Genomic DNA, 22,220 nt, shown 5'->3' with positions numbered 1-22,220 from the left:
CAAAAGGGTAAATCCTATTTTCAAATATTGTGACGCCACATTTTTTACACTTTTGCTTGCAAACAAAGTACCTTCATTCACAAAAAAATCAGCCAGGAGAAAGGAGAGTCGAACCGCATTTGGAGAGTGCGGGAAAGCCATGTCCGGCTGCCACTGAAAGCGACTTGTTTCTGGGTGCCACTGAACCCCGTAGAAAGGATAACGGATCCCTGGAGTAATTGACAAGTGAAAGAAAGATCTTCATTAGGAATGTTCGCTTAAATAGCCAGGTATAATCTTGTATTCTGTAAAGCTGATCATTCTGTATGTATCTGCCCCATGAGCAGTGCCACATTAGTCTTTGTCTGTGCCAAACGTGATGTCACGTTAAACTAATCTGCTCTGCCTGCATGTGTGAGCCACATCCCTTCATTCACTGTAATCCCATGTATGTTTCCAAAAGCCTCTGAAATGACACCATCATGTCAATCCTCCATCACCAACATATTCCAGGCACATAATATTCTGCTTTAAAAAAATAACCCATGCATCTCCTTTAAACATTGCCCACTCTCATTGTAAAGCTAGGCTTCAACATTTCCACCCTGGGAAAAGGGTGAATTCTGACTGTCTATCTGCTGTAGCTGCAATGTGTGTCTCAGAAGACTGGAGAACTCTCAATGTTGTTTATTTGTTTAAAACGGCAACGTAGACTAGTTTACTAAATTAATAACTGGTGAGCCTTGCATCAGTGCTGGGAATGATTGGAAAACATTCCCACAGATAGGATTTATTCGCTTTTGTGAAAAAAATGGACTTATCAGGGATAGTCAGCATGGCTTTGTGTGGGTGGGGGGTTCCGATTCCAAATGCGATCGAGTTTTTTGAGGAAGTGCAAAGATTATTGATATAGGTGGACAGTGGATGCTTTGCTAAAGCATTTGACAAGATCCCTCATGGTAGGCTGGTCCACATTCATTCATGTGGGATTTGATGAGTTGTTAAGTTGGATACAAAACTGGCATGGTCATAGAAGACAGAGGATAGTGGTGGAAAGGTGTTTCTTTGACTGGAGGTGTTCCGCAGGGATCATAGCTGGGTCTTCTGTTGTTTGTGATATTTATATATTAATATTCATTCACACCTTCATTTGCATCCAAATCATTTATACATATTTACATATTTATATATGTATAATTGATTTGGATGACAATGGAGGTTGTTTGATTTGTAAATTTGCAGACAACATAGAAGTTAGTAGAAGGTACACAAAAAAGCTGGAGAAACTCAGCGGGTGCAGCAGCATCTATGGAGCGAAGGAAATAGGCAATGCTTCGAGCCGAAACCCTTCTTCAGACTGATGGGGGGTGGGGGGGCGGGGAGAAGAAAGGAAAAAGGAGGAGGAGCCCGAAGGCGGGGGGATGGGAGGAGACAGCAGGAGGGTTGAGGAAGGGGAGGAGACAGCAAGGACTAACAAAATTGGGAGAATTCAATGTTCATGCCCCCAGGATGCAGACTCCCCAAGCGGAATATGAGGTGCTGTTCCTCCAATTTCTGGTATTGCTCACTCTGGCCATGGAGGAGACCCAGGACAGAGAGGTCGGACACGGAGTGGGAGGGGGAGTTGAAGTGCTGAGCCACCGGGAGGTCAGCTTGGTTATTGCGGACCGAGCGGAGGTGTTCGGCGAAACGATCGCCCAACCTCCGCTTGGTCTCACCGATATAGATCTGCCGACATCTAGAGCAGCGGATGCAGTAGATGAGGTTGGAGGAGATGCAGGTAAACCTCTGTCGCACCTGGAACGACTGCTTGGGTCCTTGAATGGAGTCGAGGGGGCAGGTAAAGCGACAAGTGTTGCATCTCTTGCGGTTGCAAGGGAATGTGCCCGGGGAGGGGGTGGTAGGGAGGGAAGGGAAGAATTGACAAGGGAGTTACGGAGGGAGCGGTCTTTGCGGAAGGCAGACATGGGGGGAGATGGGAAGATGTGGCGAGTGGTGGGGTCACGTTGGAGGTGGCGAAACTGACGTAGGATTACTTGTTGTATGTGACGGCTGGTGGGGTGAAAGGTGAGGACTAGGGGGACTCTGCCCTTGTTGTGAGTGTGGGGATGGGGTGAGGGAGCAGTGTTGCGGGGTATGGAAGAGACCCTGGTGAGAGCCTCATCTGTGGTGGAGGAGGGGAACCCCCGTTCCCCGAAGAATGAGGACATTTCAGATGCCCTGGTGTGGAACGCCTCATCCTGGGAGCAGATGTGGCGTAGACGGAGGAATTGGGAGTAGGGGATGGAGTCCTTACAGGAAGCAGGGTGGGAAGAAGTGTAGTCTAGATAGCCATGGGAGTCAGTAGGTTTATAGTGGATGTCAGTCAGAAGTCTATCACCTGCAATGGAGATAGTGAGGTCAAGGAATGGTAGGGAAGTTAGTAGAGTTGTGGAAATTGAGGAACATTATCGAGTCTACTGCTGGATATCAATCAGTTGGGAATTTTATTGAGGAATGGCAGATGGGATTTAATCTGAACATGCAAAGCATACCATATAACCATATACAGCACGGAAACAGGCCATCTCGGCCCTACAAGTCCGTGCCGAACAACTTTTTTTCCCTTAGTCCCACCTGCCTGCACTCATACCATAACCCTCCATTCCCTTCTCATCCATATGCCTATCCAATTTATTTTTAAATGATACCAACGAACCTGCCTCCACCACTTCCACTGGGAGCTCATTCCACACAGCCACCACTCTCTGAGTAAAGAAGTTCCCCCTCATGTTACCCCTAAACTTCTGTCCCTTAATTCTGAAGTCATGTCCTCTTGTTTGAATCTTCCCTATTCTCAAAGGGAAAAGCTTTTTGGAGGACAAATGCAAGAGGAATGTATACAGTAAATGGCAGGATTAAATTGAGAATACAGACCATGCACATCCCTTTTCAATGTAGTTTTTCTTTCAGTTTTTAAAGATACAGTATGAAAGCAGGCCTTTCAGCCCACCGAGTCCAAGCTGACAATTGAACGCTTCACCATAATTCTATGTCATCCCACTTTTGCACACACTCTCTACACATTCCAGGGAATTTTACAGCGGGCAATTAGCCTACAAACCGGCACTTGTTTGGGACGTGGGAGGAAATACGAGTTTCTGAAGGAAATCCACGCAGCCACGGTGAGAACATGCAGACTTTACACAGACAGCGCCCTAGGTCAAGATCGGACCTAGGTGGATGTCTGGCGCTGGGAGGCAGCAGCTCTACCTGCTGCACCACTGTATCGCCCATGACTGTATCCAGTTTTTCTAGGTCAGTGTTGATGCAGTGGGACATAGCGATGCTAATCAGATGTTATCTATTTTAAACAGGCATGGAACAGATGGATACAAATATCATTGGGCAAATGGTTTGAGTCGTATTAGCATAATTGTTGAAGCAATCAGGGGGGCCTGTGCTGCTCTTTGCTCCAATATGTTCCATGAACAACCCTCCTCCACCTGTCACTTCTACAACATGGCCAGTCAGGTGCAGAGGAATGACGGAAACTACACGATCACTTTAACTGAGTTGTCCTTATGGGCCTTACAATTGAAAGATGGCTAATTCATCTGTAAATAGATTTAACAAATGAGGAAATCGTACAGTACGTGTCTCAATAGGACAATTTATCCTCTTCAATTCTAATACTAATCACCATATTCATCTTACCCTCCATGGTGGACACGAACTGCACACCTTTTCTGTCAGTATCGGTGGACAGGATCGAATAGAATTTATTTAGTTTCTCGTTTTCCAGAAATGTCTGTGAATAAACCGACAAATTATAATTTACATAAAGCAAATACACTTTCACTACAATAAAGGAACTGGAAGATCATGCTGGATATATTGAGCATAGATGAAGGGCTTTGGCCTTAGGCATTTGGCTTGTGACTGAATATCTTGCGTCAAGATTTGTCTGACATTGATACCTCCTCTGGGATTTAGGATGATTAAGATTTAGGCAATTATTAAGAAAGCACATCAGCGCCTCTACTTCCTGGGAAGATCACGGAGAGCCGGTTTGTCAAGGAGGACTCTCTCTAACTTCTACAGGTGCACAGTAGAGAGCATGCTGACCAGTTGCATCGTGGCTTGGTTCGGCAACTTGAGCGCCCTGGAGAGGAAAAGACTACAAAAAGTAGTAAACACTGCCCAGTCCATCATCGGCTCTGACCTTCCTTCCATCGAGGGGATCTGTCGCAGTCGCTGCCTCAAAAAGGCTGGCAGCATCATCAAAGACCCACACCATCCTGGCTACACACTCATCTCCCTGCTACCTTCAGGTAGAAGGTACAGGAGCCTGAAGACTGCAACGACCAGGTTCAGGAATAGCTACTTCCCCACAGCCATCAGGTCATTAAACTTGGCTCGGACAAAACTCTGAGCATTAATAGCCCATTATCTGTTATTTGCACTTTATCAGTTTATTTATTCATGTGTGTATATATTTATATAATGGTATATGGACACACTGATCTGTTCAGTAGTCATGCCTACTATGATCTGTATAGCTGAAGCAAAGCAAGAATTTCATTGTCCTATCTGAGACACATGACAATACACTCTCTTGAATCTTGAATGATATAATTTACCTATTTCTTCAATCTCCCTACATTTCCACCTGCATTCCTTCCTCTAGCTTCACTATTCGCACCCCTTCAATCCCTTGCTTACACCTTCTGTCTTTTAATCTTTGGCCTTGTCCGACCATCTGCCTATCGAAACCCTCCCCACACCTATTACCTGCCATGCTTCATTCAGATCCTCCTCTCTTCCAGCTTTCTTCCCCCCTCCCAACAATCAGTCTGAAGAAGGGTCTCGGCCCGAATCATCACCTATCCATGTTCTCCAGAGATGCTGCCTGACCTGCTGAGTTACTCCAGCATTTTGTGTCCTTCCTTTTCTATATTTAGATAAGTTGATTGGTTTTCTTTACAGGTAAAAAAATAGCTATCTTCTAAAGAAAGACTTAACAATATCTTCCTCTTTCCAACTAATTAATTAGTTTAGATATAGAGCATGGAAACAGGCACTTCGGTTCATGGAGTCCATGCTGAATATCGATCGCCCCTTCACTCTAGTTCTACCTAATCCCACTTGTGCATGCACTCCCTCGACACTAGGGACAACCTACAGATGCTAATTAACCCTCTTTGGGATTTGGGAGGAAACCGGCGTGTCTGGGAGAAATCTACTTGGTCATAGGGGGAATGAGCAAACTCCACACAGCCTGCACCCGTAGTCAGGATTGAACCCAGGTCTCTGGCGATGTGAGGCAGCAGCTCTACCAGCTGCGCCACTGTGCCATTCATATTAACCTGTCCTATTCGTAAAATGTTTAATTTGCTGGAGTCATCATCAATGCTGTTGTTCAAGAAACAATCTGCTGGAGGAACTCAGTGGGCCAGGCGGCATCTATGGAGGGACAATCTGAGCACAATCGATGTTTTGTCTTGGGATCCTTCATCTGAACACAATGCTGGGTTCCACCAGGATCAATTACACTGGATGTAATGTGTAGGAAGGAACTGCAGATGCTGGTTTGAACAAGGGTCTTGACCCGAAACATCACCTATTCCTTTCCTCCAGAGATGCTGTCTGACCCGCTGAGTTACCAGGATGGCAGGACTGTCATATGCTGAGAAAATGGAGTGGCTGGGCTTGTATACTCTGAAATTTAGGATGAGAGGAGATTTTATTGAAACATATAAGATTATTAAGGGTTTGGACACGCTAGAGGCAGGAAACATGTTCACGAGGTTGGGGGAGTCCAGAACCAGGGGCCACAGTTTAATAATAAGTGGTTAGCCATTTAGAACGATGAGGAAACACTTTTTCACACAGAGAGTTGTGAGTCTGTGGAATTCTCTGCCTCAGAGAGCGGTGGAGGCCAGTTCTCTGGATACTTTCAAGAGAGAGTTAGATAGGGCTCTTAAAAAGCGGAGTCAGGGGATATGGGGAGAAGGCAGGAACGGGGGTACTGATTGGGGATGATTAGCCATGATCACATTGAATGGCGGTGCTGGCTTGAAGGGCTGAATGGCCTACTCCTGCACCTATTGTCTATTACTCCAGCTTTATGTGTATATGCACTGGATGTAACAATGGTTCATTATTGTCACATATGCACAACACCCAAATGTACAGTAGCCGTATTTTTGCGCCGTTTCCAAAGAAAAAGACACAGTCCAAAGTCTATTAGACATGTTGAAAGTACTGGAGCGGCCCTGTTCCAGGTTAAGCCCAGGTAAGCCCCAGGCTGATGCAGGCCTGCGACCCGACGTCCCGCTCCTCGGCTGTCCGCCTCTATGTCTATCAGCTCCGTCAATATTCAGATCTAGTTGACGTCACAGAAGGTGAACTAGCCTTTCACAGGGTTTCTTGTGCATCACAGTCTCTGATTGAAAACATACCAGAAAAAAAAACCCCACAAACCCTTACCTGGACAGCAACAGAAAAGTGGTGGAAGTTTGCAGACAGAGGCTCAACAGACATAGCCTTGTACAGATCTGGAGGAAAGTTCTGAAACATTTTACTCGATGCGGCAGCTGGGAGGAAAGAAATGAAGCCAATGTGAGTTGATGCATGAATGTTGTTCTTCAAACAATGTAAGATTCTGATTCATCGCGCATCTGAATGATTGCATCTGGCAGTGGACTTCCAATGCATTGCAGGAACAAGCTAGCAGAGGTAGATCCACAACAAGAATGTTACCAAAGAGATTATTTCCCATCTATGTGAAAGCAAACAGCTCCACACAAATCCAAACTAGGAGCAGGCCTGGGCCTACTCAGCCACTCAAGCCAACTCCTCCATTTAATAACAACATTCCTACTTTTGTCTGTAACCTCAACTATGCACACCTGTCCACTCACAGTAACATTTCAACCCTCCCTTATCAAGAATCTATCAACTATTTAAAAAATATTCCATGATTCTGTATCTTTGAGGAAGAGAGTTCCAAAGACTCACTACCCTGTGAGAAATAAAAATCACCTCCTATCTATATTAACTGGACAATGGCTATATTTAATCAGTGATCCCAGAGTTTTTAGATTTTCCCCACAAAATAAAAAATTCTGTCCACACTCGCAGTTCAGGATCTTATCTGTTCCAATCAAGTCCCCTTTCACTTCTCCAAACCAGAGCAGATACAAGCCGAAGATAGACACAAAGAGCTGGGGTAACTCAGCGGGACAAGCAGCATTTCTGGAGAGAAGGTAGGGGTGATGTTTTGGGTCAAGATCCTTCTCCAGAGTGGTGAATCTCTGGAACTCTCTGCCACAGAGGGTAGTTGAGGCCAGTTCATTGGCTATATTTAAGAGGGAGTTAGATGTGGCCCTTGTGGCTAAGGGGATCGGGGGTATGGAGAGAAGGCAGGTACGGGATACCGAGTTGGATGATCAGCCATGATCATATTGAATGGCGGTGCAGGCTCGAAGGGCCGAATGGCCTACTCCTGCACCTAATTTCTATGTTTCTATGTTTCAGACTGAGCGTTAGGGAGAGGGAGTTACAGAGATAAGGAAGTGTAAGAGATCAAAGGAGATGCAGATCAGGAATGTAGGATAGACCATTGTTAGCTCGGAGAAGGTGATTACAAACCAGGCACAGATACAACGTAATCAGAGGGACAGTCAGACTGGTTGGAGAACTGGGAAGGGGAGGGATGGAGAGAGAGGGAAAGCAAGGGTTATTTGAAGTTAGAGGTCCCTCAGATCCACATCAGCCGGTCTCCTCTCCATCCACAAGTCCAACCTCCAGTTTTGGGGACAGAGCCTTCTCCAGCGCAGCTCCCAGGCTCTGGAACTCCCTCCCCCAACTGATCCGCAATTCCGTGTCCCTCACCATCTTCCAGTCCCGCCTCAAGACCCATCTCTTCACCTCTGCCTATCCTTAGCCCCACGTCCCCCTCCCTTTTCATCTGTGCTTGAATTGCCTCATATTGTGTTTTGAATTGAATTCTGTCTTTAATTTGTGTACTAGTCATGTCTCTACTATTTATTTCATTCCCCTTGCATGTTTTTCCTCTACTTGCTAATTTTTTGTAAGGTGTCCTTGAGACTCTTGAAAGGCGCCCATATATAAAATTTATTATTATTATTATTATACTGCCGGGGTGCAAGCTGCCCAAGCAAAATATGAGGTGCTGTTCCTCCAATTTGCACTGGGCCTCACTCTGACAATGGAGGAGGCCCAGGACAGAAAGGTCAGATTGGGAATGTGAATGGGAGTAATTAATTGCTGATTGATTGCTGATTGGTCACCAGTCTGATTTTAACCTTTCCTTAGAAAAAAACCCCAATGCATTTCAGCTACTAATCCAATAAACATTTTCTGAACTGCATTAATTACCTTCCTTAAAGAACGAGATCTATACAGCAGGCAGATTCCAGATGTGGCCTCACCAATCTCCTAAATATGTCAATGCTTACTATGTTCTATTGTGCTGAAGAAAATGAAGAATTTCATCGTCCTATCAGGGACACATGACAATAAACTCTCTTGAATCTTGAATAACATGTAATCTTCCTACTTTTGTATTCAGATTCTCTACTAGTAAGCAATAGCACATGGTTAGCTTTCCTGATGACCTGTTATAGCTGCAAATGATGCACCAGATCCCTACATCCCTGGGTGGCTCAGAGCTGTGTAATCATTGAAACGATATATGTGTTTTTATTTTCCTGCCAATGGACAATATTATGTTGCCCAAAATTGCCCAACGCATCACCGGTTCCTCGCTCCCCTCCATTGAGTCTGCCCAAAGCAAGCGTTGTCTCGCAAGCTCAGCATCGCCAAGGACTGCTCTCACCCCAACCATGGACTGTTTACCCTCCTACCATCCGGGAGGCGCTACAGGTCTCTCCGTTGCCGAACCAGCAGGTCGAGGAACAGCTTCTTCCCGGCGGCTGTCACTCTACTCAACAACGTACCTCGGTGACTGCCAATCACCACCCCCCCCCCCCCCGGACACTTATTATTATTTATTCAAATCATTTGCTATGTCGCTCTTCCAGGGAGATGCTAAATGCATTTCGTTGTCTCTGTACTGTACATTGACAATGACAATTAAAATTGAATCTTGAATCTCTTGAATCTTGAATCTTGTTAAATTCCATTTGACTGACCTTTGCCCAACTCACTTCATTTCCTTTATCCCTTTTCACAACTTCCTTTCCCACTATTCAGAGTTCTGTCAGCAAAGTTAGCAAGCATACGTACTCTCAAGTCATTTATATCAATTGAGAAAGCTCGATGGCAAGTAATCTTTCCTGAGGCACTTCACCTTGCCAACCAGACGAAGACCAATCTTCTATCAAAACCAGTATAACATCCTTCACCGTGAACTTTTATCTCCACAATGTGCCACTTTATCAGATGCCCCCTTTATCAAATTCCTCCCTCTCTTGCTTTTTTTAAAATTTGTTATTTTATTACAGTGGTACCTTTTTACAGGTTCCCAAAATTATGTTAACATAATACATTCTCTGTACAACTTCTTTTTTTTTTTAAAAGAGAGAAATAAGAAAGAAAGAGATAGTAAAGAATAGAGTGTGTGAATAAAAAGGAGGAAAAAGATACAGTGAGGAAAAGAAATAAGCAAGAAAGGAAAGCAGGAGGGAGATTATCCAATCGCCACACGGAGATGAGTTTTTATATTATTGATCATCTTTCACCCATACCCGAAACCTTTATTTTTTCCGATACTGTTGCACCACATGAATCCAAGAAATCAATAAACGGAGACCAACTTGTTAAGAATTGGTCTTGTCTATCTATTAGGAGGAGTCTCATTTCTTCCAGGTGTGCTGTATCCAACATATTACTAATCCACATTTTAAGCGTTGGTATGGTAGCATTTTTAAAAAATTTAAGTATGAGTTTTTTTGCTGTTATTGCCCTCTCTTGCTAACTGGACATAAAGTGATACTGCACTGGGTTTTAACTGTCAATGTCAGCTTGTTTCAATCTGTAATGCACAAAGTTCAACTGAAGTATTTTTACATGGCAAATCTCAAGTTCACATTCCCTGTAGCTGTAACGTTATAATGCTGTTGCATTATATTCTGTACTCTGGAATGATGTTTCTCTCTGTACTACCTGTTGCACTTGTGTATAATATGCTGTACTTGTGTATCGCATATTCACACCTTGCCCTTCAGCAACAACACGTTCCTTCTTTGGAGAATCCTAATAAATTGGACAGAAAGAAAATTATTTTACAATATCATGGAAAAGATACTGTTAAAGAGTACAATATATTTTACATGATATGTGAAGATCATGTTAAATATATAGATCTTGATCTGTGTTGACTGCGATTCAAAGTAATCCCTGACACTAGAACACCTATGACAGAGTTACATAAACTTAGAAATGCTATGGAATTGTAGCCTGTTGCACAGTGTTAGATATTTTTCACAGAGAGGTATTGAATAGAAAGATAATGCTTGCAGTATTTCCAATTCAGATCCAGCATATGCCATGCTACGACTCAGTATTCTGAACAAATCCAGCGCATCTTCGAAACTCGCCTACTCCTGTAATGTAATATTTGGCTCAGCACTTCAACTCCCCCTCCCATTCCAAATCCGACCTTTCTGTCCTGGGCCTCCTCCATTGCCAGAGTGAGCACCACCGGAAACTGGAGGAGCAGCACCTCAAATTCCGCTTGGGCAGTCTGCATCCCGGTGGCCTGAACATTGACTTCTCCAATTTCCGGTAGCCCTTGCTGTCTCCTCCTCTTCTCAGGTCTCCCTCAGCCCTCTGACTCCTCCTCTTCCTTTTTTCTTCCCGCCCACCCCCCAACCTGTATCAGTCTGAAGAAGGGTTTCAGCCCGAAACGTTGCCTATTTCCTTCGCTCCATAGATGCTGAGTTTCTCCAGCAATTTTGTCTACCTTCGATTTTCCAGCATCTGCAGTTCCTCCTTGAACATTTAATATGGGGCAACACTTAATATAAGCATCACTTCATTCAAGTGCATATAAAGATGTGGACTAGACATGAGAAACAGCAGATGCTGGTTTACAAAACAAAACAGAAATGTTGGAGTAACTCAGCTGGTCAGCCAGCATCTCTGGAGAACATGAATAGGTGACATTTTGGGTCAGACCTGATGAAGCCGAATTTTAGTTAAAAATATAAGAAGATATTAAATTGGCTTCTGGGCTAGCTTACAGCTTATATTTAGTTTCAAATTAGGCTTGCCTTAGGTTGCGGTGTGTGAGATAATAAATCCTATAACATTGTCTCCCAAGTGACAAGCAGAGAGGAGAAGCTAGAGAGATCTCTTTGATGTAAGATGTCATAAACCAAATGGCCAATGTTTTTAGCATATCTTGTACCATGTAAACAAAATGCCTTTGATGTGATGCATTCTGTGGAAACCTTTTCCTGTACCTCTGACCATGACTAATGTCTGTGGAATGTGCTAAGGGGACAAAAAAACCCTATTTAATGCAATGTAATTCTGTTGTTCAGAGAAGGGGATCGAGGACAGTCGAGTGTCTACATTGGTCACTTAGCTGGAATTCTCGCTTCCTTCCATCGGCTGATGTTAAGTAAAGTTTTGAACTGGTCTACCAAACAGTTTGTGTGGTGTCTGTTTATTAAGAAGCGAACCTGTTTAGTTGTTAAGAAAAGCAGCTTTTTCAGACCCTTCTTCAGACTGATTGTCGGGTGGGTGGTGGAGAGGTGGGGACAGGACAAAACATCTACCTATCGAAACCCATCCTCACCTGCCTTTTTTTAAACCGTATATTTTAATTGATTACCTTGGATTTTGATTCAAAATGTCCTCCTATAATGTCTTTAATTTTAAAATCTAACATTATCCCTCAAAGATTTTCACTGGATCGCTTGCAATAAGAGTTTTTCACTGTGTTATTGTCACACATGGTGCTAATAAACAAAGTCATGATACCTTATCACAAAGTGCTCCTACCAGTGGTCAGATTAAGTGGGAGAGCAATGTTCTCAGTGTCAGTGTTGATTAGTAAATCCCTTTCAGCAGTAAAGGTGACCAGGAGTTGCAGTCCCAAACAGGTCCCCCACATAGGAAAATAATCACCAGCATCAAATGCCTGCAAAATTAACACAGGAATAGAGTCATGGAGTCATACAGCACAGAAACAGGACCTTCGGCCCAACTTGTCCATGCTAACCAAGATGTCTACTGAAGCCAGTCCCATTTGTCAGCATTTGACCCATATTCATCTTACCCTGTCCCAATGCCTTATAAACATTGTAATTGTATCTATCCTTCACTACAATTTTCATTGTCAGTTCATTCCTTACATCCATGTGTTGAAAAAGCTGCCCCTCAGGTTCCTTTTAAATCTTTCATCTCTCACCTTAAATCTATGCCCTCTGCTTTTCCTTCATTACAACAGAAAAAATACAGCGACCTTCCTTATCTACACCTCGCAAGAGTTTATATATTGCTGTAAGATCATCCCCCTACAAGTCCCAGCCTATCCAATCTCTCCAATAATGCAAGTCTTCAAGTCCTGGTAACATCCTGGTGAATCTTTTCTGCATCCTTTCCAGCTGAATGACATCCATGCTGTAGCTGGGCCAAAGGAACTGCACACGGTACCCAAAGTGTGGTCTCATCAACCGTTGTGCAGTTGCAACGTGGGGTCCCATCTCCTGTACTCAGTGCCTTGACCGATGAACCCAGTCTTACCCAACCCAATCTCCACTACCCAGTCTACCCTTGTTGTCACCATCATGGAATTATATACCCGGCACTCTTGGTCTCCCTGTCCCACAAAACTCTTTCAGGAGCTTGCCAATAGCATGAAACACAGAAGAATAAACATAATAACATCAGATAATCCATATCAAACATTTTACTGTAACAAAGCAATTTCTATATGAAACCATACCAATGGCTCTGAAAACGACTGTGAGGTCCCAATAATTAACTTTGCATTCTTGGACAATAAGCAAGATAAAATGTAACTAGCAAAATGGTAGGTAAATCCTGTCAATCGACAATAGACAATAGGTAAAGGAGTAGGCCATTTGGCCTTCGAGCCAGAACCGCCATTCAATGTGATCATGGCTGATCATCCCCAATCAGTACCCCATTCTTGCCTTCTACCCATATCCCCTGACTCCGCTATTTTTAAGAGCCCTATCTAGCTCTCTCTTGAAAGCATCCCGAGAACCTGCCTCCACCACCCTCTAAGGCAGAGAATTCCACAGACTCACTCTCTCTGTGAGAAACAGTGTTTCCTTGTCTCCGTTCTAAATGGCTTACTCCTTATTCTTAAACTGTGGCCCCTGGTTCTGGACTCCCCCAATATTGGGAACATGTTTCCTGCCTCTAGCGTGTCCAAGCCCTCAACAATCTTATATGTTTCATTGAGATCCCCTCTCATCCTAAACTCCAGAGTGTACAAGCCCTATTTGAAGGAAACTCAAATTTCACCGTGACATAGAAACATAGAAATTAGGTGCAGGAGTAGGCCATTCGGCCCTTCGAGCCTGCACCGCCATTCAATATGATCATGGCTGATCATCCAACTCAGTATCCCGTACCTGCTTTCTCTCCATACCCTCTGATCCCCTTGGCCACAAGGGCCACATCTAACTCCCTCTTAAATATAGCCAATGAACTAGCCTCAACTACCCTCTGTGGCAGAGAATTCCAGAGATTCACCACTCTCTGTGTGAAAAAAGTTCTCCTCATCTCGGTTTTAAAGGATTTCCCCCTTAACCTTAAACTGTGACCCCTTGTCCTGGACTTCCCCAACATCGGGAACAATCTTCCTGCATCTAGCCTGTCCAACCCCTTAAGAATTTTGTAAGTTTCTATAAGATCCCCTCTCAATCTCCTAAATTTCAGAGAGTATAAACCAAGTCTATCCAGTCTTTCTTCATAAGACAGTCCTGACATCCCAGGAATCAGTCTGGTGAACCTTCTCTGCACTCCCTCTATGGCAATAATGTCCTTCCTCAGATTTGGAGACCAAAACTGCACGCAATACTCCAGGTGTGGTCTCACCAAGACCCTGTACAACTGCAGTAGAACCTCCCTGCTCCTATACTCAAATCCTCTAGCTATGAAAGCCAACATACCATTCGCTTTCTTTACTGCCTGCTGCACCTGCATGCCTACCTTCAATGACTGGTGTACCATGACACCCAGGTCTTGCTGCATCTCCCCCTTTCCCAATCGGCCACCATGACAATTAAATTGAATCTGAATCTTGAATTTAGTACAAATATATGATGCAAAACCTACCTTTAATGCAAGGTCATAGAATATCTTTGCAGCTTTCGCAAAACTGGATGTTTCCAGGTCAACTGCTCCACCAGGGAACAGAATGCTGGGAAGAGAAAACACATATATATATATGGTTAATGGAAGGTTTTGTGCAGCATTATGTACATTTTTATTCTTTTGTCCCCTTAACATTTTAACCCCTTCATTCCTCAAAGAAATATGGCTCACAGCATTGATTAGAAACACTTACAGAATTATTTATTCAGATTTGGAAGAGTGGGCTGAAAGATGGCAGATGGAGTTTAATGCAGATAAGTGTGAGGTGCTACATCTTGGCTGGGCAAATCAAAATAGGACTTACGTGGTAAATGGTAGTGATTTGAGGAATGCAGTTGAATCGAGGGATCTAGGAATAACTGTGCACAGTTCCCTGAAGGTGGAATCTCATGCAGACAGGGCGGTAAAGAAAGCTTTTGGTGTGCTGACCTTTATAAATCAGAGCATTGAGTATAGAAGTTGGGATGTAATGTTAAAATTGTACAAGGCATTGGTGAGGCCAATTCTGGAGTATGGTGTACAATTCTGGTTGCCTAATTATAGGAAGGATGTCAACAAAATAGAGAGAGTACAGAGGAGATTTACTAGAATGTTGCCTGGGTTTCAGCAACTAAGTTACAGAGAAAGGTTGAACAAGTTAGGTCTTTATTCTTTGGAGCGCAGAAGGTTAAGGGGGGACTTGATAGAGGTCTTTAAAATGATGAGAGGGATAGACAGAGCTGACGTGGACAAGCTTTTCCCACTGAGAGTAGGGAAGATTCAAACAAGAGGACATGACTTGAGAATTAAGGGACAGAAGTTTAGGGGTAACATGAGGGGGAACATCTTTACTCGGAGAGTGGTAGCTGTGTGGATCCAGCGGAAGTGGTGGAGGCAGGTTCGATTTTATAATTTAAAAATAAATTGGATGGTTATATGGACGGGAAAGGAATGGAGGGTTATGGTCTGGGTGCAGGTAGATGGGACTAGGGGAGAATAAGTGTTCGGCACGGACTAGAAGGGCTGAGATGGCCTGTTTCCGTGCTGTAATTGTTATATGGTTATATGGTTATATGTCAGGAAGGTTCAGTTGGGAATCCTACAATTCTTCAATCAGAAGGTTGTGGTCAAATTCTGCATCAGAGATTCAGTACAATTGTGGCTAACAGTTCAGCGTAAGTAGTACCGAGGGATACTAGATCAAGGCCTTATCTATTGCCTTAGATCCTACAATAAATACACAGCAGGAGATTTCCCCAGGTGTCCCAAATAAAACTACAGCAGATAATATGATCATAGTCTCATTGACTCACTGTTGCAGCGGCCCCTGCAGCCTGTCTGTCTTTTACAACAAATGTTTTTTCCAGTTAAATGTAGTTGTTGTGTTTTTTAATACTGTATTTAACTGTGTTGATGTGGGGGGGGGGGGGGGGGAAATTTAAAAAAGTCTCATCCCTGCACGGGAGACCCGACCTTTTCCCTGTCGGGTCTCCGTTGTTGTTGGGGCCTAGCACCATGGTGCGGCCTCCAGCTGGAACGATCTGGGGGCTCCAGTCGTGGAGCCTGCAGAGCTGCGGACTACTCACCATCATGGGGCTGGCTGGCCTCGGAGCATGCTGCGGTGGTGGCTCACTGCTGCGGCCCGACTCCGGAGCTCGGAGGCTCCAGCTGCAGCTGCAGGTCCGGTGGACGGTGATATCGGGAGCTCGCGGGTCCGGGTGGAGACCGAGTTCCCGCAACGTGACTTCTCCAGCTCATGTCGCGGGGTTGGAACGACCCGGAGCGGGGCCGTACATCGCCCTGCGCGGCTTTAATGGCCGCGGGACATTCGAACGCCTGCCGGGGGCTCCAACTTTGTGACATTTAGACCTGGAGCGGGGGTGCACATCGCCCGGCGCGGCCTAAAATGGCCGTGGGACTTACCATCGCCCGCCTGGGGCTTGGACATCGGGAGAAAAATGGAGATCAGGGCAGAGAAAATAATTTGCCTTCCATCACAGTGAGGAAGAGGTTCACTGTGATGGATGTTTGTGTGAACTAAATTGGTTGTGTGTATAGTAGGAATTGTTTTATGTTTGTATGGCTGTAGAAACAGAGTTTCATTTGAGCCTCGCTGAGGTTCAAATGACAATAAATATTGTATTGTATTGCATTGTATTCTCTGGACACTAATTAGTAACTACTGTATGTTGAATTGATACTTTGGGCACGTAACTCAATGTAGACAATAATTCACAGTTTCAATGCTTTTCACCACAAAGCATCTGTGGTGACAGGAGGAGTGAGGAAACAGGTGATTAGAACAGGTGGGTTGGGCAGCAAGGGAAGGAGAGGGTGCTAGTGGATTTGAAGAAAAAGCAGGATAGATATAATTGCACTGGAGAGGGCAGAGAGGAGATTCACCAGGTTATTAAAGAGACGGAGCATTTCAGTTATGAGGATAGATTATAAAGGTAAACAAAAATGCTGGAGAAACTCAGCGGATGAGGCAGCATCTATGGAGCGAAGGAAATAGGCAACGTTTCGGGTCGAAACCCTTGAAGGGTCCACCTACGATTTTCCAGCATCTGCAGTTCCTTCTTAAACATAGATTATAAAGGGTTTGTTTTCTTGCGGAGGAGGAGGCCAAGGAGGAGGACAACATTAAGAGGAGCGTATAAATAAGAGATCGTAAGAACATTCCACCCCATGTCAGAGGTATTTAAAACTAGAGGGCACTGGTTTTGGATAGGGATAAGAATTTGAGATGGTATGCAAGGAAGAATGTGGAACTGGGGGAATCTGGAACACACTGCCTGAGGGTGGAGACAGGAACTCTTGCAACATATGTATACAGAAAAACATTTCAATCACCAAGGCATAGAAGGCCTTGGTACAAATAGTGTTAAATGGAATTACTATTGCTGGGCATTTCAGAGTTGCTGTGGACTGTCACTGTTTCTGTGCTGTGTGATTCAATATAAATACAGCACAAAGAATTAGCAGGATTATTGCACAGACACACCAAGGAAAGAGATGGTTGTTCAATTGAATACCAAAATCATTGAAGGGAACAAATGAAAGGCCGTGGCACTGGTGTGACCCAAATCTTACAACAGTCATGCAGCATGGACGTAGGCCATTTAGTCCAACTCTTCCACGTCAATCGGGATACCCCATATATACTAGCCCATTCATATATGTTTGATCTATATCCCTATAAACCTTTCCATCTATGCACCTGTTGAAATGTTGTTACTGCACTTGTCTCAACCCCTTCCTCTGGCATCTCGTTCCATATACATACCACTCTCTGGGTGAGGAAGTTTCCTCTCAACTTTTAATTACATCTTTCCGTGCTCACCTTAAACCTATGCCTTCTAGTTCTTTAGCACACAATCCTGGGGAAAAAAACTGTGTGAATTGACCTTATCTATTCCCCTCATGTTTTTATTCACCTCTCTAAATTCACTCTTCAGTCTGCTGCACTCCTAGGAATATAATCCTAGTCTATAACAAAGAACTGCAGATGCCTGTTTGCATCAAAAATAGATACAAAATGCTGGAGTAACTCAGCGGGCCAGGCAGCTTCTCTCGTGGAAAGGAATAGTAATCTTTTGGGTGGGGACTATTCATCAGACTGCATATTCTGCCTAATTAAAAGTCATTGAAAGTAGGCATGCAGGTGCAGCAGGCAGTGAAGAAAGCGAATGGTATGTTAGCTTTCATAGCAAAAGGATTTGAGTATAGGAGCAGGGAGATTCTACTGCAGTTGTACAGGGTCTTGGTGAGACCACACCTGGAGTATTGCGTACAGTTTTGGTCTCCAAATCTGAGGAAGGACATTATTGCCATAGAGGGAGTGCAGAGAAGGTTCACCAGACTGATTCCTGGGATGTCAGGACTGTCTTATGAAGAAAGACTGGATAGACTTGGTTTATACTCTCTAGAATTTAGGAGATTGAGAGGGTATCTTATAGAAACTTACAAAATTCTTAAGGGGTTGGACAGGCTAGATGCAGGAAGATTGCTCCCGATGTTGGGGAAGTCCAGGACAAGGGGTCACAGCTTAAGGATAAGGGGGAAATCCTTTTAAACCGAGATGAGAAGAACGTTTTTCACACAGAGAGTGGTGAATCTCTGGAACTCTCTGCCGCAGAGGGTAGTCGAGGCCGGTTAATTGGCTATATTTAAGAGGGGGTTAGATGTGGCCCTTGTGGCTAAGAAAATCAGGGGGTATGGAGAGAAGGCAGGTACGGGATACTGAGTTGGATGATCAGCCATGATCATATTGAATGGCGGTGCAGGCTCGAAGGGCCGAATGGCCTACTCTTGCACCTAATTTCTATGTTTCTATGTTTCTATGTCTAATCCAAGTCTGCCTATTACTCAGTCCATCAAGTCCTGGCAACCTCATCAATCTTTTATCCGTTCTTTTCAATCCAAAAGCATCTTTCCTATAGTTGGGTGACCAAAACTAAACACAATATTCCAAACATGGCCTTGTGTTGTACAACTACAAGTGCACCATCACGTCTCAACTTTTATACTCAATGCCCGTACTAATGAAAAGTAGGAAGGAGACTGAGTATTTATCTTCTTCACCACCCTACCCACCTTAGTCATCACTTACAAAGAATCATGTACTTGGAGTAATTATATGTAGGAAAGAACTGCAGATGCTGGTTTATACCAAAGATGGACACAAAATACTGGAGTAACTCAGCGGATCAGGCAGCAACTGTGTTCCTCTGTTCTACAACACTACCAGCATCATTCTGTTCACTGTGACTTCCCAAACACAACACCTCACACTTATCTAAACACAAATTTATTTGCCATTTCGTTTCCACTTCCCAGCTGATCCCACTGCAATACTTGATCGCCTTCTTCTATTGTCTACGATACCATGTATTTTAAAGTCGTTTGCAAACTTACTAACCATGTCATGTATATTCTCATCCAAATTGTTGATATAGACGACAAACAACAATGGGCTAAGCACTGAGCCCTGCAGCATTCCAGGGGCCTCTATGCTGACAAACAACCTTCCACCTTCACCCTTTCAATTTTACCATCAAGCCAATTATTTATCCAATTAAGAAGGGTTTCGGCCCGAAACGTTGCCTGTTTCCTTCGCTCCATAGATGCTGCTGCACCCGCTGAGTTTCTCCAGCACTTTTGTCTACCTTCGATTTTCCAGCATCTGTAGTTCCTTCTTAAAAACTATTTATCCAATTAGTTAGCTCTCTCTGGATTCCATTTGATCTAACACTAGAGTAATCTACCACACTGAATCTTATCAAAGGCCTTGATGGAGTTCATATAGATTAGATTTCGTGCCCAGTCCTTCTTGGTTACTTCTTCAAAGAACGGAATCAACCTGGGAGAGTCCGCTGGTTAAATCTCATGGTGAGATTTTCCCATTTCACTAATTGTATTGGGGTTATGCTATTCATTTACTTACCCATTGATTGAATAGAATATCCTTTCATATTCGTCACGTGCCAAATTCAGCCTGCAGTCAAAACAATTATTTAAAGTCTACTGTTATTCACATACTGTATTTCCCATTCATTGCAACAGCATTCCATGCGTTTGATTTTCTGTGTTGAAAACCACCAAATATTTGATTAATTATTCAACTGGATTGTTTCCCTCTTACCCCCAACAATTTTCTCCCTTAATCCTTAAAGTATATATTGTTGGTGGCATCAAATTGCACACACGAGACAGCTTCTGACCGCTCTAGAGCTTCTACTGAAAAGCAAATTATACGTGGAGGGTGGATTTCATAATCTTGTGATTTCCTAAACTGCTCACAGCATTTGAAGGAAATACTTTCCAAATTATAGTAATTGTAAGGAAATCAGATCAACTTGCACTCTAACTAGCTTCAGGGCATCCAGGCAACCTGGCCTGGGCTTGAACTAAGAAAATATATACTTAGAAATAGTAAAATGCTAACCATGCTCATACATTCAAAAAAAGGTGTTGGTCTAAGAAAATTAAAACTGCTCTTTTGCTGGGATGGGTGTATCTAATCGAAGGGTGAGCATCCAATTCAACTCAGCTTGCACAGTCTAGCTGGTGGAAGAACAGTGAAGAGTACCTGATTGGCACCACTCTGCAGCCAGCTGACTCCAGATACTTCACATAAGGTGCAGCAATGTAACTCTTCCCATACTGAAGGTCAGGATCATCCGATTCCTGTGCCAATATCCCTGTGTGGGTGCAACACAAATATAGATCAAACTTAAGGGTTAATAAACACTATCAAGGAAGGTGAATGTGCAGGGTCATTTAAATGTATCTTTCAAACGTTCCCCTCCTTACTTGAACATTTTAACTCTGCATGCTATAGTTGTAAAAACAGTGCTTTTTCATTACTGAATGTAAAGGAATATCCATGGAGGATGATCCTAGAACTATATCTATTTACTGCACATAAACTGATACATGTAGACCATTTAAAACATTTTTTTTTTAATGCCTGTTTTTTTCCCTTTTTCCTTCCGCCCACAATATTTAATTTGAAAAAGAATATGTGATTCTGTTACATTCTGTTTGTAGTTTGTTTAGTTGTTTGTTTTCGGACTGTAAACTCGGACTGTAAACTCCTATCTCACCAGGGACTTACTTTACTGAACGTTTTTCCTTCCAATATTTAATATGTAAATGAATATGTGTGTGTTTATGATTGTGTTTATAGTTTGTTTGTTTGTTTGTTTGTCTTTTTGCACAAAGGCCACGAGCATTGCCACTTTTCATTTCACTGCACATCTCATATGTGTATGTGACAAAGAAACTTGACTTGACTTGACTTTGAACCTGCTGAAAACACCGTTATTAAGAAATATGGGAAATTCTGAAAGACCACTTCCCTCATGGGATATGACTCATGTGCAGGCATCTAAAGGCACCATGTTTGGCCCAGACATTGTAGGACCTGTTCATGTGTTGTTCTTTTCTATATACTACAGGGGGAAGTAGTAAAGCTTGCAGGATGGGTTTGATATTTAGAATGGTCAATTGACATTTTTGAGAAAGGAGTGTGTTTTTCAAAACCCAGCCCTTTTGTGTCCAGTCACAGTAAGATCTTTGACTGTAATTCTTCCCCACGGATCCTTCGCAGTGGTTGCACATGAGCTCCAGATGCATCCTACCACCCACTCCTGCTGCCTGGAATGTGCCAGTCGGCAGCATTAACATAACAAGCAGACATTTCTTCCCACTGGAAGGCCCATAATAGATAAGATGTACATGCATTTGGTAAGTCAGGGATTGATTCTGGGATAGTCAGCATGGGTTTGTGCCTGGGAGATCCCGTCCCACAAATTTGATAACTTTTTTGAAAAAGGAACCAAAAAATTGATGAAGGCATAGTTTTTATGGAGTTTAGCAAGGCCTTTGGCAAAGTTCCACAAGGCAGGCTGTTCTGAAAGGTTAGATCGCAGAGGATCAGTTGAGAAGTAGCTAACTGGATATAAAGTTGGCTTCATGGCAGAAGGCAGGGTGATGGTGGAAGGTTGTTTCTCAGACTGGAAGCCAGTGACTAGTGATGGGCTTCAGGGATCCCTGTTGGACCTATTGCTGTTTGTGGTTTAAATAATAGATTTGGCTGAGAATGTACAAGGCATGATTAGTAGGTTTGTGGATGACATCTTGAGCAGATGGACAAGTGGGCAAGGAAATGGAAATGAAGTTTAATTCAGAGATGTTTGAGGTGTTGCATTTTGGGAAAGTGGTGCTATTGAGGGAGTGCAGCGTAGGTTTACAAGGTTAATTCCCGGGATGGCGGGACTGTCATATGTTGAGGGAATGGAGCAGCTGGGCTTGTACACTCTGGAGTTTAGAAGGATGAGAGGGGTTCTCATTGAAACATATAAGATTGTTAAGGGCTTGGACACGCTAGAGGCAGGAAACATGTTCCCGATGTTGGGGGAGTCCAGAAC

At 43.6% G+C, this 22,220-nt stretch overlaps 1 protein-coding gene across 1 annotated transcript in view; it reads right to left on the bottom strand.

Moving 5' to 3' along the window:
- Nucleotides 1-22,220, bottom strand: part of LOC129713166 (gamma-glutamyl hydrolase) — a 31,274-nt gene that overhangs the window by 3,522 nt on the left and 5,532 nt on the right. Inside the window, exons 2-8 of the mRNA XM_055662005.1 lie at nt 20,378-20,489; nt 19,733-19,783; nt 14,269-14,353; nt 11,959-12,097; nt 6,451-6,557; nt 3,676-3,769; nt 72-209 (exon numbers count right to left, since the gene is read on the bottom strand). Coding sequence (XP_055517980.1) covers nt 72-209; nt 3,676-3,769; nt 6,451-6,557; nt 11,959-12,097; nt 14,269-14,353; nt 19,733-19,783; nt 20,378-20,489 — 726 coding nt within the window. The remainder of the gene's footprint in view (nt 1-71; nt 210-3,675; nt 3,770-6,450; nt 6,558-11,958; nt 12,098-14,268; nt 14,354-19,732; nt 19,784-20,377; nt 20,490-22,220) is intronic.

This window comes from Leucoraja erinacea, chromosome 35 (assembly GCF_028641065.1).
Source record: "Leucoraja erinacea ecotype New England chromosome 35, Leri_hhj_1, whole genome shotgun sequence".
Taxonomy (NCBI): domain Eukaryota; kingdom Metazoa; phylum Chordata; class Chondrichthyes; order Rajiformes; family Rajidae; genus Leucoraja; species Leucoraja erinaceus.
This window is presented reverse-complemented; position numbering and strand designations above follow the sequence as displayed.